Raw genomic sequence first — 17,566 nt, 5'->3', positions numbered from 1 at the left:
TCAGTATAGAGCTCCACCAAACGTGGAGGCCATCTACCCAAGGTACCTTACACCTGGCCATTGCTTTGATAGCTCTTCTAATGTTGGAAATGGTGATCAGCCCTACAAGATCCTGCACATTTTCCCCCTTGGAGAGGTTTCCCATTTCAAGGAACTGCTGGTGCATGGAAGGAAGGTCGGCTATCATGAATATGAATTTGGTGAACCGTCGTTCACCATTCACGGCGTCTAGCTCTAGTGTCAGGGAGTTGCTGGGGTGGTCAGGTTCACAAACCATGCTAACAAAGTTCCAGCTCTGTCAGTTTCGGCGTGTGCTTGTGTTCTGTAAGATTTATAGTCAGAACAACTCAGAAACAAAAGAGGAGGTTGTGATAGCAACAGAGAAACTAACACTTTCGGTGCCAGGGTAGGGTCAGCTGGTCTCACATTCCAGCGTACAAAGAGTCCTTTTCTTGTCCTCCAGCTCCCATACCAGAGTACGCCTCACCCCTACTACTTCTGCTATACACCTGCCTCTGAATACGGTTTTAAAGCCTTCCCATTCTGTTGCCCTAGAGGAAGTGGATACCACATTCTCTGAAAAATAGCCCTTTATGGCCTCGCCTATAGCCTGGTGAAATACTGTGTCATCTAGATTTTCTACTGTTAATTGCCAAGTTAGTATATGAGGGTGCTCTCTGTGCCATGCTAACAATAAAATCAGAGGGTTGTGGTCCGACAACGTCCTGCATAACTTCTCCGACGACTGAGCAGTGCTATGAAGGGGTATGGCCAGGAAGGCATCCATCCTAATATGAAGGTCATATACCCCTGAGAAAAAGGTGTAGTCCCTCTTCCCGGGGTAGATTTGTCTCCAGGATTCCACTAAGCCCCAATTATTTTGCTAGTTTCTGAAAGAATTGGCTGACCATGTTACTGGGGAGTTACTCAGAGGAGGGTGTGATCTGTCGAGAACAGTGTCTGATACACAATTGTAGTCTCCCCCTAGTAGTATTGTTTGTGTCAGGAATGGGGCCATAATCCCGGATAGTTAGTTGAGGAAGGTGCTTTGATCATGGTTAGGTGCGTAAATTCCAGCTATTGCAAGGTCTTGGACTGCTAACTGTCCTGACACTATGACATGTTGCCCATCTGGGTCATTCAATTCTGTCATAGCATTAAAATGTATTCCTGGGAGTACCCATATCAACCTCCCCCCCCCCCCCCCCCCCCCCCTTACAATATGCAGAATAAGCTGTAGCATATAGTTGGCCCCACCATCGTCTCTTGAGCGCATCACGCTCTTGGGCTGTAATGAGTCTCCTGAATCAATGGTATGTGTATCTCTCTCCTCTATAGATATGAGTATACTTAATATCTTTTTGCCATGCCATTAAGTCCCTTTACATTCCAACTTATAAAATTATAAGTTAGAGAGGATGCCATGAGGTTAGTGGAATGTAGGGCCAGTGATACCCAGGGCAACCTGAAGAATACCACCATCTTGGTCTAGATGGTTGGGTCTCTTGGAAGCAGCAGTGAGTGAAGCATGCTTCATCATAGGTTTCCTCTTCACACCATAAGCAGTAGCTAATGGTGTGGGCTGTAACTTACTCTCAGGGGAAAGCTCTTTGCAGCATGGCCTTTAGGGATCCCTGTGGGAGAACTGGTGTGAGAGTGGTGCAGAATGCAGATAGAAAAATATAAACTGCCTCATGGTGAACTAAAAAATAATTTTATTCTGTGTCCCCAGGGGGCACAGTTAAATTTAAAAAGAAAAAACAGAAAATTTGATTTTTAACCAAATCTTGAGGCATGGCTTGACATGTTTCTACCCTATTTCAAGCCTCTAAGGAGGTGCAAGACATTCATGGGGACCAGAATAGTATAGTCCCTGTGCTCTAGATCAATCGGGTACAATATCTAATGTGGGGGAAAAAAAAAAAAAAAAGAGTACAATCACTGATCTGAAGAAGCTGTAAGGGTCTCCACCCCTGTCTCCATCATCAGTAGATTCGGTTTTACATCTCTACTCCTTCCATTTCAGAAAACTCAGAGCTACAATTGTATAGTCCGCTGACTGAGAAAAACCTGTCATAGATAAATACAAGACCGATATTTCAACGATTCTCGCAATGTGGATGAGATGGCAGAAATGAACCACATTCATTAATCTGCTACTGTGCCACTAGTAGAAAACAGTTGAGCAGTGCAAGTGAAAGCATCCTGGACACCTTATTCCCTTTTTTGAAATAAAGTTAACTGGTCTATTGTTAGTACCAGGAACAGTTGGGTGCTTTCTTAAACTGGAATCATATTAGAGATTACAGTAATCATAAACAGAGGCTGTTTGTTATTCTGAAAATACCTCTCAGATTACTGCAGTACTTTGATAATCAAGCATTCCCCTTTCAAGAGCTGTGTACCCAAAGTTACCTTACACTTTCACTAATAATTTTAGAGATTCTCAGATGCGTCTACAATACATTTGCCTAGACTATTACCACTGAAGATTTTGTTATGTCCTAAACTTCCAAATGTACCTCAAGGCATCATTTATGCTTCTATGTTGTTGGTAGACTAATGAGCAGATGATGTCTTTCCCAGCATGCAGTTTTTTTAAAAGTTGGATTAACAGATAAAAGTACTTCAGACAGGATGTCACACCCTCCAAAGATAGAAAGATTCAGTTTAAATAGAAATCCGAATATCTAGCCTCCATCTGCTTGTCTCTTTCAAGCATTTCTCTTCTTCTCCGACTCTTCCCCTCTCTCCATCACACAAGGATAAACTTTCTCTTGAAATGTGCTTTCATTTTGCAGTGCGGCTTCCCTGATCCATCAATTACCTTTTTCTTTTTTTCAATGAGAATGCCTACTGGATTCGCATGGTGTGCATTATTCTGCTCTCTGTTAGTTGGCTGTGGAATTGTCTATTTTTATTTTTTTTTCCAATAAAATAATTTGTTACCATGTCCATTGCACTGGATGTCAGACATATGTCTTAAAAAGTTCTGTCTGGATGTTAAGTGCATATCGCCTGGTGAAATATTGTTAAATCCAGGATAAACAAAAAGTCAAGCAGAGGAGGAGGAACACCAAAGATTTTGCTGCCGGATGTTGAGAAAGAACAGAAAACACTGGCATACTACAAAAGACCAACTTTTTTTTTTATAAAGGAACGTTGACCCCCAGGTCAGAGAAGGACTCTCAGAGGGATGAAGGCATGCCCAGAAGACCAGAAAGGCCAGCGAGTATGGGAAACGCACTGTTTAGGTTCTGTCCCAAGTGCCCCACACAAGATTGCACAAAAGGACCTGCACAAGGTATGCAACTTGTGCCTACTCAAGGAACAGAAGTTGGATAACTGGAGAGTGTGAGAGGAGTTCCTTCAAAAGACACTCTGGGTATGGGAGATGCAGAGGAGGGAACATTCGGCATTGCTGTTGAAGCAGGGATCCCTAAAAGACATGGGACTGTCCAGTGATTAAGAGATAGTCTTGGAAGAAGAGATCCAAGCTGATTATGACCTTTGAGTCGAAGCAACCACATACTACCAATCGCAAAGGGAAGAAGAGGTGTTGAAAAGGTGTCACTGAGACTCTTTCACACGCACATACAGGAGGAAGTCTACTTAAACGAAAAGGCAGCCCAACCACAATGTTCTATCTGAACAAGCAAGGATGAACAAAAAAGAACACAGTGTCCAACATAGCACAGGAAATACAGAGTTGTGAATTGGTAAGGGTCATATCAATAACAGTGAAACGAAACACAGGCCAAGAAGCTAAGCATACAGGGAATCTCTTTCCACGAATAGCACTCGGCATATTGCGCAAACTATTCCAGCAGTGAAGGCCCCACAGATAGACATGTTTGAGAATGCAAAATGCCAAGGGTTAGCATCTAGGTATCCATGCCACTGATCAGAAGGGTTTTCCCTATAGATAGTTCAGGCACAGATGTTTGTTTATGCTTTCTCATCAATCCCATTAATTTCTCTAGTAATAAGCAAAGTCAGTTAGACAACCAGGATCATCATGAGACTAGTAGCCCCACTGTGGCACATGGTAAGATAATAAAACTGCCCTCCATTTAGGACCTAACAATACAATGTGGATCAGTATGCCGCCCTGAAGCATCTAGCCTCAGTCTGGTGGCCTGAATCGTCAATACCTACAACTAAGACTCCTGGGACTGCCAGAGAGATGCATAAAAATTCTCAAGAAAGCTGGAAAGGGAATAAAACGTAAATGTTACTATAAATAAACCTGATTTACCAGTTGGTGTGAGGAACGTCATACAGAACAACCCTGTAACTACAGTTGTCAGGTACTTAGCACATCAGATAGTGAGTCATATGAATCAGTCAAGGTACACCTAGCAGCAATAGTCTCATACACCAAAGATGCAAGGGGAAAGAACATCTGTTCTTAGCATGGGTGCCTGGAGATACACATGCTCTACATACTCTTGCCCTGTAGAGTTTGGGTCAGATATTTGCAACCTGCCTTTCCTTGAAGAAGGCTTTTAATTCACGAGGTATAATGGCTCCTTCCATAGTTGGCGATGGTCATGTGTTCTGTTTTAGATAGTTTTTCTCCACCTTCGGTTTCAGAAGGGTTTTGATGCGCTTACCAGATTTGACTCCTTCAGCGTTAGCTGTTCCCAGAGCTCAAATCTTCTGCTATCCGATCATCAAAAAGACCAATGCCAGTCATTCTTTCAGCTTTTCCCTCGATGCACTTCATAGTTCTGGTCCCCTATTTCTCAGGCCCCTTCCCTTTCATACAGACTCTGGAGCATTAGGAGGCATCTCAACAAAACTTAGCACCAAAACCTCATTCTATCTACAAACTAGCCTCGACAGAAGTCTGAAAAGCTTCCTAGAAGAAGTCAGAAGACTTGCAGCAACCAAGTCAGCACGGTGGAACCTTAACCTGGTGTTAATACAGCTAATGAAGGCCTAATTCAAACCCAAGTGCAGAGCAAGCTTAAAAATTCTTACAATAAAACAGCCATTCTAATTGCGATGACATCACTATGAAGGAGCAGGGAGCTGCAGTCTCTTACAGTACAGGAACCATACCTGCCAACAGAGAGATGGTGGCGATAAACCCACAATACCTGGCCAAAATTACTTCACATTTCCATATCAATCGGACAGTACAGGGGCTATGAGAAATTGGGTCCACTCTCCTATTCAGGGCAAGTACAACATAGCCTGTGCTCACCCTCTGGTAGCTTTGTGCAGAGCAGGCAGTCACAACTTAGAAGGCAATGTGTAAAGTACTTGTGCAACACACACATAATAACCATAGGAGGTACACCACAAAAATACTTTGTATGGATGTAGAAAACTAAAGCTTGTTTATTTGGTTAATTTAAGATCAGCACAATACAGATCCAATTCGTAAATGGTTAAATATTTGCTTTACAAACTCAAAATATGATGATCAAGGGGTGGTGCTGGGGACTCCTCTGCACAAGTGTGCTAATTCTATAGACTATGGTAATGTCCTGGCTGCATTTAATTTGGGGAGCAGATGGGTGATTTCCGGGCGTGGTCACCAGTGAAGCAGGTATGGACTGCAGGGGAACCGTTTCAGCAGGGCCGCTCCAGGTGCATGGAGAACATGGGCGGCAACGACTACCTGGGCCATTCCAGGTGATCGAAGCTGCATGGGGCAAAGTTGGACAAGGCCGCTTGGGTTAATTGAAGCAGGAAGTGGCAAAGGTTCCACAGAGCCACTCCGGGCAACAAAAAGCAAAAAAATGCTCAGATTCACACTGGGTTTGGTGAATGAGACTTGGGCAGGGATCAGCAGGCAGCAGGGTGGCACAGCAAAGCAGGGCAGCAGTCAGTCCTAGCACACAGCAATCTTTACTCCATCAGCTTTTCCTTGAGTCAAGTGTACTGATTTTAGTGGGTCAGGGACCCAGTACTTATAGAAGAAGCTTTATTCGGTATGAAAAAAAATCATACATTACAACACATAATCACCAAAACATTGTAAAAATACCAATAAAAACCATGTATAATAAAAGCACCCATCATAAAAACAAGTACATATAATTATATATATATATATATATATAAAAATCAGAAGATAAGAACCTCATTCATAAAACACTGGCCAACAAAAAAAAAAGTTAAATCATTCTAAAAATTCTACATTTTTGCACCAAGTAGTTGCTCCCTTCAGGAATGATCCCAGGCCCTTCCATACCAGTACATCTGAGGCCATTTGCAGCCACATGAAAGCAGGACGGTATTGCACAAAACCCTTGGGCCTAAGAAGCGGTAGTAGAAATCGGGTTCTAAATGGGGCATAAAAGATACAGAATAGTGTAAAATGGATCAGTACTTATACTAGAAAGTGCCTTTAATGTAGGGGGGGACTGTAAAGAGTTCTTGTGGGTGACTACAAAGCAGTTCTTGTGAAATACACAGGTCAGTTGGCTCCAGACTATCAGTGGGCGGTAATCAGCCCCTTTGTGTGGACTCTGGTCACTATCCTTTGAGGTGTAAGTGTGAGCCCTTCCGTACCACCTCCCCAGGAAGACCCATGGGTATGCAGATGCAGCTGAGTATCCTGTGTTGTGAATGTCTGAAGGGAATGCACAAGTGTAGCTGGAACCTAGCCCAAAGCCATACATGTTTTGGGCACACAAGGTAGTAAGTGCAGAGAAATGCCCACTTTCTAAACGTGCCATTTCTAACATAGTAATGTTAAATCTGACTTTAACAGTAATAAGGATTTAATACTACCATTCCAATTATACTAAACATGATGCAGCTACTCCTCTCAGATCGGAAACTGCAGCTGCAATGTATTCTAAGGAATTCCCAGTGCTGGCCTATGAGAGGGACAGGCGTCATAGTAATGAAAAATGACTTTAGGAGTTTTTAATCACCAGGGCTTGAAAAATTAAAAGTAAATGTCCTGCATTTTACTTACTTGGCACCCTGCCATATGGGCTGGTTAGGGCCTACTTTATGGGTAGCTTATATGTAAGAAAAGAGGAGTGTAAAGCTTGGCAAGAGGTTTTAAATGCCAAGTCAACGTGGCATTGAGACAACACACAGGCTCTGCAGTGGCAGGCCTGAGCCATGTTTACAGAACTAAAGTGGGTGGTACCTTCAGTGCTGCAGGCCCACAAAGAGCACTTCATTTACAGGCCCTACATCTATGGTATACCACTTGACAAGGGACTTACAGGTAAATTAAATATGCCATTTGTGGTTACACCAATGTTACCATATTTTAGGGGAGAAGAACATTGTCACTTTGAGCATTTTACAACTGATGAACAGTGCTAGTCGCAAGGCCAACAAAATGATGGTCAGAAAAATAGAAGGAGAAAGGCAAAAAGTCTGGAGTAAGACCACCCTAAGGATGCTGGGTTTAACAGTGGCTCACATTTTTTTCAGCTATCCAAGACTCCCAAAGGAAGGGCCCTACACAGTAGACATGAGAAGAGGAAGCATGTACTTACACACAAGACACAAAACGGAGCAAAAAGAGATACAGTTCTTTGTGTCCTTTTGCTTGCCAGAGAACTGTTTTGTAATCGGACCCCAGCATGTGAATCCAGAAAACATTTGAACTGCAAAACTGAAAGGTTCATTTAACGACAGAAGTAGTTTTGGAACTTGAAGCCGTTTCTGGATTAACATTTGACCCTCCCACCTTCCCTAGAATAGGTACAGATGAGGTAGACAAAAAATAGTCACCAAGCCCTTGTGCAACTTCGCCATCAAGGAGAAAACGAATCTAAATATGGCGACCACCCACTGGAATTTCTAATATTTGTAAGCAGTTACATAGGAAATCCGTTGAGATATGAGAGAAGGAGGGAGTTGGTGTGCCACCTGCAATACTGTTTCATCTCCCAGCAGTTCAGCAGGGTATGTCTTCCCAGACATGTTTAAAAGGAGGGGAGGACTGATCCACCAACTGGTTTAAAGAATGTATATGCCAGCGAGAAGCCCATTAAAGTCCACAAATAGATTATTTCCTAATTCCAGAAGGTTTTCAGCTCAGCACAAAGGAAAATTCCTGTGATGACCACCAGGAGATGTATATGACCCCATACAGTGCGGATAAACTAAATATGTATTCGCTTTCTACAGGTAAATCTGGGATGAGGTTTACCCAGTTTGTAAAATCAGTTTAGATTACTCTGTTGTAAGGTAGTGCTATGGCTTGGAGGTAGATTGCAACCAGAAACCTTATAAGGGAGAAACTACTGCAGGGTATCTGAAAGGCACTTCCTTTTGTTGATCCATGGAACTGAATTCAGTATTCATCCAGACAAAAGCTTTCTGTATTGCATGTAATGTATTTCTGTGTGCCATATATACATAGTCACACAACACACGAATTGGAAAGTAAGGCATTTCACTTATAAAAGACTGCACACGTTTGAGTGTCAACAGATGTCTTTCACAGGTAAAAAGCATCTACTTTTACATATCAGTCAGTTGCTGCTGTTAGTCTCTCCAAAGCCTATTGAGGGGGCTGAGGTTGAGTCCCCTATGGGTAGTGGTACACTATGCTGTACCTCGCCGTCCAGTAGTTTTGCTGTCTTCTATTGGAGCAGCAAAATCAACCTGTGACCATCAGAGATTGAAAGATTCAAAGCCATTAGCTCTAAGAGAACTACAGTAGGCTAGAAGGCACGAAATGGAGGGAAGTTAATGTTACACTTACCTTTCTATCACAGACTTCATCTCTGTACTCACTTTTAGGAAGAAGATTCTTAAATGGGCTGAGGTCAAGCAAATGTTTTAGAATGCACCCACTTTGCTATTTAATGAGGCATGGCTGGAGAGTGCCCTTTATTTTTAGGAGATACACTTCTGACTGTGTTTCTGTATTTCTTTAGGAGGGGAGAATGTCCTATTGGAAAGTACTCATGAAGACAGTTTTGTTTAAAACTTTAGGTGTCCGACTCAAATTGTTTTTTTTTTGCCAGTTGTGGGACATTTTCTGTGTTGTTTAGACCACTTGCGCTAGAAATTGAGGGAGAAATAAAAGCCTGCACTGGCCAGCCATAACCATGTGGCTGACACCTGCTGAGAGACTGTTATCCAGCCTACAAGATGTACATACTGCTGTAAGAAAACTGCTCTTTTTGTATGGTCACCCCCAAGTTTTTAACTGATGCTACTGTTTTTTTTTCTTCCAACTCAGTGAATGTACTGAGACCTGCTAACCAGATCTCAGTACCCTGACCCTAAAACTGTATGTTGGATTGGCCATACCAAATTAGAAATAACTAATTTACTTAAAAAGACCCTATTAATTAGTACCCTGGCAACGAGGGTGTGAAAGTTAGATGGGTACCCTAGGGCTTGCAGCACTGATTGTGCCACCCTGGAGGTCCCCAAGTAAAGCAAGACCCTCAGTCCCAAACTGCAGACTGGGTGAGCAGTGTTGCACTGCTAGCCCAACCTTGTCTTTGGAAGAAATGGTAAATCCACCACTTCCCCTGGGCATGTGTGCAAATCTACCCCTCTGGCAGGCCTACTGAGCCCTAAAGGCAGGGTGCAACATAAGACACAGGCAGGACATGTACTTTATATGTCTTCACAGTAAAACATGCACAAAACAATTGTTTCACTGTGGAAAGGCTTGATCACCCAGTTGGCGAGTACAGGGTTACACACTGAATCCCGCATCTGTGCTAACTCCGGTACAGTGTGACCAAAGTGGACCCGCAAAGGTATCAACCAACTCATTATTAAGCCCGACTTGTATCTAAAGTTGAAATGAATGTTACCTGTTGCAGTGTGCTGAATTAGCGAAGAGCTGCCACTTTGTTGCCTTTAAAACTCCTGTGCCTTCACGGGCACACATGGAGCCTGCTCCACGAGACAGCTTTCTGCCCTACTGGAGAGACGTGCCACTGGCTCTCAGGAAGGAGAGCAGTGAGGGTTTGCAGGCCAGGGAGGCATCACCTCTCACCTGCAGGAAGCCACTTAGATGTTAACCCCAAATGCAGGCTTCAAATGTGAAGCCATCTTTGAAGAGCAGGTGTGGGCCACCAGTTTTGGAGGGTGGGGGGGTGGGAGGGCAGGAAACAGGGAGAGATCAGGGGGCTGTCCTATTAAGGAGGTAGACAGGCTGGCACGGGGAGCAGACACCAGAAACAGACACGGGAAACCAGTTGCCAAAGTCGTTACCCAAGGGGCATGTAATCCTGAGGTAGCCACACCCTAGGAGTTGACTAGGGTGGTCTGTACACCAGGAGAGGGGTCTCGCCATCTTGGGAGTGGGGAGAATGGTGCATTATGGAATAGCCAGATGCCACACTCCACAGGATGTGGCCACTAGGTGGGAGGGAAGCTGGTAGCCCATTGGCTACCAACCGCATCCTGCACTGAGGGCACTTTTAGAGCATAAAGGGGGCTCCCCTGGCACCCAGACCTCAGAGCTCAACTGATCGCAAGGAGGATCTCCATATTGCAATAAGGGACCAGCAAAGAGTGGCTGCACCAGCAAGGACTGCACCTGCAGGCTAGCGAACAGAGGGACTGTGCCTGCTACATCCTACTCTTGAAGAAGCTGTCTCCTGAGCCCAGGCAAGCCAAGAGACTACAGGGGTCAGCCTGTTCGTAGCACAGGAACACAACAGCTGAAGAAGCCTGCTCGGGTAAGATGGTAGTCCATAGTCTTGAAGCCGCTACCACTGCTGCCGTACAGCACTGACGACCAAGACCTGAAGCATATTAGTTGGCTGAGCCCGAAGTTGCTGTCTGAGTTTTGCTGGGACCTTCCGAAGAGGAGTTATCGATCCACCCATGAAGGAATTGCCGGTGTCCTTGACAACAGTTAGCTAGTTGTCCGGTGGAGACTAGCTGTCGGCCAGATCGGAGTATATTTTGGGGGATATCAGCCCTGCAACCAGGGCCCCTTCACCATCTTTGTGGACCGAGGAATTCCCCTATCGATTTTTGTCAGTCTCAGCCACAGCATCCTTGGAGCAGCTTCTGCATTTTTCATCGCTTGTATCAGGATCTGCTGAAGGACTGCTTCCCCTGTGAAAGTAACTGTTCTTGAGGACCCTGCTTTGTCCCCTTGACCAGCCCCCTACCAGAGTTGGTCACCCAAGTATTTCTAACAAACCGCATTGATCCCTACATGTTCTTTAAAAAAAGTTACCTACATGTTCTTTAAAAAAGTTTTTAAGTGTCCAAGGGCCAGATGTACCAAGGGGTTTTACCCATTCTGGAAAAATGCTTCAGTACATATGGCCCCAATTCGTTAACTTTGCCAATTCTTGTTCGTGGTTGTGAAAAATTGCACTATTTTATAATTTCTTGTAAAATATATATCTTCAGATCCCTACGTTGGATCTTTTTAATTCTAGTGCTTGAAGTTGTATAAAAGTACAACCTATTTGTATAAATTGGTGTTGGATATCTTGAGTGTCAATTTCTTCTTCAATTGTTCTGTTGCTGTTCAAATGCTTTGCACTTGTTCCTCTGTGTAAGCCTTGCAGCTCAGTGCCACAGCTACCCAGGATTGAGCTGAGGGTTTGACAAGGGTTCTAAAGGGGTTGATAAATGTTTTACACATCAGGTTGCACTACCACACCGTTTAATGCACCCCATTTCTTCTCAACTGCTATGAGAAATCAACATAAAATGGTGTCCTTGATGAAGTACTTTTTCCAAAAACTTGGTTAAACTAAACCTTTTTACTTATTTTGACAAAGGTCTGATTAGATCTGAAGTTATTTGTTTCCTGTACCAAGTTATTTAGGAAGCTATTAACACACTTTAATAGCTTCATTGTCACTCTCATTCTTCTTCAATACTTGTGGTCTTTGGTTTGTCCCTCCCCTTGAACATTGCTTCCCTGCAACATTGCCTTATTACCATATTTTTGTTTGGCTGACTTTCATTCTTCTCTTTCCACTTTCTCTTTTTCATTTAGCACACCACAAGAGTGCACATATTTACTTGACCTCGCCTTAGCTTGCTTCCCCTCCCCTCAAAAATCCACCCCTTCCCCCTCCATTGCTTCCCCTGTCACATGCACACACCCGCGTTCTACCCCTTGTGGTCCTTAAAAAAGGTTTCCTTTTAATTTTTGGATGGCCTGGCAGCTGTCATTTGCTGCCAGGCCGCTCAGTAGTAAAAAATAGCTATTTTGTGCACCTCCTATGCTCCCTTGCCTGCACCCACTTCCCATTGCTTCCCCTCAGCTGCCCTTCAACCACTTCTTTCTCCACCTCAACAAATCTTTACATTTTTATTTATTTCGTTTTATTTTCTGGACCCCTAGGTGCTGTTTGCTGCCAGCCCGCTTCACATTGCCAAAACTACTTTTATGGCAGGTTTTTTCCTTGCTATAGGTTGATTTACTCTAGGAAACTGCCTATAGGTGGAAGATACTTTAGTATCCTGGCAATAGCTGGAGTTCTTTTGGGATCCTAGACAGGAGTAGAGGTACTGGGTAGAGATAATCAGTGTTGATATATTTAATAAAGATGTCTCTGGTGAAGAACTCTACCAGAGTGGAAGGCAACAGGGATGGAAGGTGAGGGTGGCAAGCAACATGAAGTAGGCAGAAGTACACAAGGGAAGTCGCTGAAAAACACACTCTTGTAGAGTACTTAAATACAAATAAAAAGTAGTGCCTAAAGAAAGAGGTGGAAGGAATCCAGTTATACGTTCATGTTCCAGGAGTACGTTCATGTTCCAGGAGAGGGACAAGTACATGAAGACAAAGGAAGCCTACAGCAGCTGACCAACCAAAAACGAGCAAATGAGTGACAACAAAGCAACCAATGGAAAGCAGTGCTTGTTCTTTAAACCCACTGTTCACAAACAAAAGATCTTGCAATCATGAGCTGTCTTAGGCAAGACATAATAATCAAGAGCCATATTTTGTTCTAAATTGCATCTAGCGCAGTATTCAGAAATGATGCTGTTTTCCATCAGACAAATGAAACCAAACAAACAGTACTACTACCAAGAGGACAACGGTAGAAGCAAGCAGAGCACTAGACAAATGGAGGAAAGATAATTAAAAAGTGACAATATTTTGCCTTTTATGTAAAAAAAAAAAAAATCCTGAATTGTGCTTCCATTTACCATAAGCATTCTCCCTACTTCCTTTTGCCTACCACCCCCATCTCTTCCCTCCCTGTTGCCAAACCTTTGTGATAGTGCTTTTTTTTTAGTTTAAACATTCAGCTATGCAGCACGGCAGCTGCACTGTTGTACATCAGGCCTAAAAACATTGTCGAAGCCAATTCCACTCTCCTAAAGTATCTTCCCAAATTCAGCATTCACTTGCAGTGTGACTGCAGACTCTGAATAGCCTTGTGTTTGTTAAAATCTCATTATTTCTTTATTGTAGATGTACGTTTTGACTCCTACTGTTGTGAGGTGTGACCAATTTAAAGATCAGACCCCTGCACACTGCATAGTCCGTTTTTCATTTGCATATAAATTGATAAAGGAATGTATTTGCCATGTTTTGTCGTATGCCTTTTTGTATTAGGTGGCATATTGGTGAGGGGCCGGGCAACGTATAAAGATAATCTGAAATGCTCTAAAGTAAACCAGGTAGTTTAAGAGATTCAGAAATTATAATTTTTCAGGTGAAGTGTACCAGGGCCGTATTACAAATGGAGTGCACTGCCCAGGTGTGTGCCACGGCGCACTTTGAACTGGGCATGCCAGACGCGGGCTGCGACAGTGCACCTTATTACAGTGAATGCTCTGTTCCCAGACCCTGGGTAAACTCATGATGGAACTGGGAACTGTCAGCTATAGAAAGCTAATCTGTTGTTTGACGCCATTCGGTCCAGCTTCCACTTTGTGTGTGGCAGCCCGGCTTGAGTTTTAAACGGGCCAGAGATGCTCTTGTGGGTGGATGCAATGAGTGGCTGGACCTGCCTCATTGGGGACTCAAGGGTAGGGTATAAGGGGCAAGGTTCGTGGTGCACTAGAGGTGCCACATCTGAGAGATAGTTTGTTTGCCTCTTTGCCCGTCTGTGTAATAGCTGCACAGGCACAAATTCCCTGTCTAAATGAGCGCATTTCCCCCTTGGGTAAGCGCGGACGCACATTTAGCCCCTTTTTGATGCCCATTACGGAAGGGAGCCACAGAATTGCCTGCGGTCCCTCTATAATACCAGTGTGGCCAGGGGCACAGAAATCAGACGCATGCACCTACTGCTCCTCAAGGCTCTTTCTGTGATACGGACCGCGGTGTGTTTAAAGTGTTAAATTAATAATTTTGGTTTATAATGTACAGGGTGTTCTATGGTGTTACTGTTATCGATTCCAGCCTCACCTCTTAATCACGTTGGTAGTAACATTTCGTTTCAGGTAGCTTAAAACGATCAGTCGTAATCGCAATTAAAATTGAACATGGCACTCAAAAAATCACGGAGTGTAAACTTCAATTGCTATTGAAAGAAAATATAAAACGCACAGCTTAAGCAATATTCTGACAGTTTCAATTTGACAAATTATGTTTATAAGTCTTCCTAATTTACTAAAATGATTGACTTTGTTTTGTTTCTAGGTCTGGCGATTCAGTACTGCATTTTGCTCAATCAATGAGTGGAAGTTTGCTAACATCACCAGCATGTCTGACCATTTAAAGAAATGCAGTTACAATACTGTAGAGAAAAGGGAGGAAGCGATTCCTCTCCCGTGCATGTGCGTGACAAGGGAACTGACTAAGGAAGGACGGTCCCTGCGATCAGTTTTGAAACCTGTTCTTTAAACCCGGGGAATTCACTCCACTTGCACAGACACTTAAGCAACTTGAGCACCTGCTAAGACCTCCATGTAATATTCAATGCTTGACACTTTATTCATTTACTAAAGGTTGGTTCTAGTTCGAGCCACACTCACTGTGCTTTTAATATATATTTTGAAGTGATGGATTTTTTTTTTTTTTATATATAAGTATTGTTAAGAGGTGAGAAAAGGCCTTAATGTTTTAAAAACGTGGAATGTCTTTGGGAGATGGGGGGGGAGGTTTCCTGTTTTATTTACTTTAAATTCCTTGCAGTGTTTCTTTTACCATTTCCCCTCCGAGTGCCCATATTCATCTTCAAAGTTATATAAATAAATACTCCAAATGGTATGTATTTTGAAAATGCAAGTTAGAATGCCATTTTAACAGGACTTATTCTTTATCAGGAAAAAATATCGATACTTTCGGATACTGTTCACGTCTTTCATGTATAGTATCTACCAAGGTTGTTAACTATGAGTTTCTATGGCTGTACATGTTTGTTTACTTCGAAATACCACTGGCCAAGGTTGTGCACTTTAAAAACATTAGTGAAATTCATTAACGTGGTTAATTGTAGCACATTTAACACTATTTTTAAACTGATATACTACTAAATACTCTACATCGTGTTAGCACTTTACATTTTAAAGTGTCAGCAAAGGCTTATTTTTGATTGTATTTTTGTAACTGTTTTTTTTCTTTTTGGGGAGCAAAGTATCAGTATTCCTAATCAGAAGTTTTTCCTCATTTGTGCACATTTCCGAACTTTCTGTAGATGTCTACTCGAGATGAAATAACTTTTAAAGACAACTATTAAATATTGTCCAGACCTACCAGAACTGAAGAGTTAATAAACTAAACTTTTCAAATACTGCACTTTACAATAGAAACACTTCAATAAAGATGTAATGCACCGTTTTACATAACCGTAAGCCTGCAGCCCTCAGATAGGGTCCACTCGCTTTGCAATTTGGCAAATACTTGTTCTTTTGTTTAATAATCCATGAATTTATCATTTAGAAGCTTCTTGGTTTTATCCTGTCTTTAATGGCGTTTAATCTTTCAGCAATATCATTTGTTATGATTGGAAGTACACTACACTGCATTGCATAATAGTGCTTTTCAGTATACTTAATATACCACACACAAACTCTTCGCATCACCACACGTGTACGAATTCTCTTCATTAAAGGAATAGTTTCTGTAATGATTCCTTACTTCAAGGGTTTAATACATCAACTTTTCAAAGGGTAATAGCAACGTAGCTGTGTAGATTCTCCACTTTCAAATTTCCTGCAGGACTCTGCGATTGGTAACTCTCAAGCAAAATCATTTGGGCGCTTTATTTAAATAGAAATTTTAAGGATGGAGAGGCTTGACTGCGAAATGCCTCACTATAGTGTTAATTTTTACCGAAATACCAGACTTCGTGGCCTGGTATTTGGACTTGTACAGCTGTGATCATAGTACCATATTTCAGCATGGCTGCGCTTGTGCTTAAGTGCTTACAGTCTACCACTTTGTTTACTTACATGTAAAAACAATAGTGACATAGCAACATAACAAAATAAACATTGACAAAGCCAATAGGCCTGTTTTAAAAAAAAAAAAAAAAAAGCACGCGTCTTAAGATATTATTTGTGACTTTGGCAGTGCTGCTTCACATTGCAAAATTAGGTCCACTAATTACTGTTTTAGTACTCTACCCCTACCAAAGACAAAATATTTAAATCGACACAAAAGTATCCTCATTTTGAAGTGGCACTCGCATGCCCTCTGTGTTTTGAAAAGATTCAATTGGCATTTTCCTGATACAGGCTTTAGCACCGTAGGCTGGTTGAGTCAGGCTTAAATCCTTGGTGTAGCACGCTGCAGTACACTAGGACATTATTAGGGGACCCTCAACTTGGACAAGACTATAGAACCTTAGGGTGTTTCTACAAATGAATGTACCAGTTCTGGATTTTGATAGTGGCAACTATTATCAAGGCTCTGAGTGCAACTCCTACATGTTCTGAAAAAAGTCACTCTATCATTGATGTGTATTACCAATTATTTCAATATAGAAAATACCTCTGCTAAATATTTAACATAGTTCTTTAGCTGTTTTCTCAACAGTGTTTTGTACACGGTGTATGATCAGTGCAGCCACCAGTGTGTAGGGCCAAGAAGAGAAAGACAGTGAGAACTAACTAGACAGTGATGATTGGATGATGTGATGAGCAAGGTAAGCGAGGGCGGAAGGGTGAGGGCTGGAAGTGATGCAAAAAGTTGGTAGGGATGTATATGACCATGGGATGAGGATGACATGATGGGTGGGGGTGAAAGGGAGTGATGCAGAGAGAAAAAGTGAAAGCAATGATGGGGGAAGACAGGGATCTGAGGCAAGACTGAGGCAGTGCCAAAGCAACAAAAGGATGCCTGGAACAGGGGCAACACGATGAGGCAAGAATGTAAAGGAGCTGAGATGCCAGGATGGGAAGTGAAGAAGATGAGGTGTAGGACTACTTTTTTTGTCCTTCGCCCTCCTTTCCCATTGTACATCATTACTTTTTCGGTTGTCCCTGTAGTGTGTAGCTTCTTCAATCAAAAAGAAGATAGAAACTGATTACACTTTTAATTGCAAAATATCTTCTCTTGTAATGTTTCTCTGGGGTTTTTTTCTTCACAAAAATAAGCTTTTGGCAAAATTGCTTTCATGGATGCAGGCAGTTGATATCATTGCCTGTCTCTTTGAGCCAATCAAATGTCATTTAGCAGGCATCAGTATTCAAAGTTTGACTTTTTTTTTTTTTTGCGAACCCGGCCTCT

General features: G+C 42.5%; 1 protein-coding gene across 2 annotated transcripts in view; it reads left to right on the top strand.

The window, feature by feature from the left end:
• The window catches only part of FBXO30 (F-box protein 30), an 83,032-nt gene extending 67,359 nt beyond the window's left edge, over positions 1-15,673 (top strand). For both annotated transcript variants that reach the window (XM_069235242.1, XM_069235241.1), the window contains one exon: positions 14,534-15,673. In XM_069235242.1, the coding sequence (XP_069091343.1) occupies positions 14,534-14,737 (204 nt within the window). In that variant the 3' untranslated portion in view covers positions 14,738-15,673. The remainder of the gene's footprint in view (positions 1-14,533) is intronic.
• The last annotated feature ends 1,893 nt before the right edge of the window (positions 15,674-17,566 follow it).

Source organism: Pleurodeles waltl, chromosome 5 (assembly GCF_031143425.1).
Source record: "Pleurodeles waltl isolate 20211129_DDA chromosome 5, aPleWal1.hap1.20221129, whole genome shotgun sequence".
NCBI lineage: Eukaryota > Metazoa > Chordata > Amphibia > Caudata > Salamandridae > Pleurodeles > Pleurodeles waltl.
The sequence above is the reverse complement of the archived record's forward strand: the minus strand, read 5'-3'. Positions and strand labels throughout refer to the sequence as shown.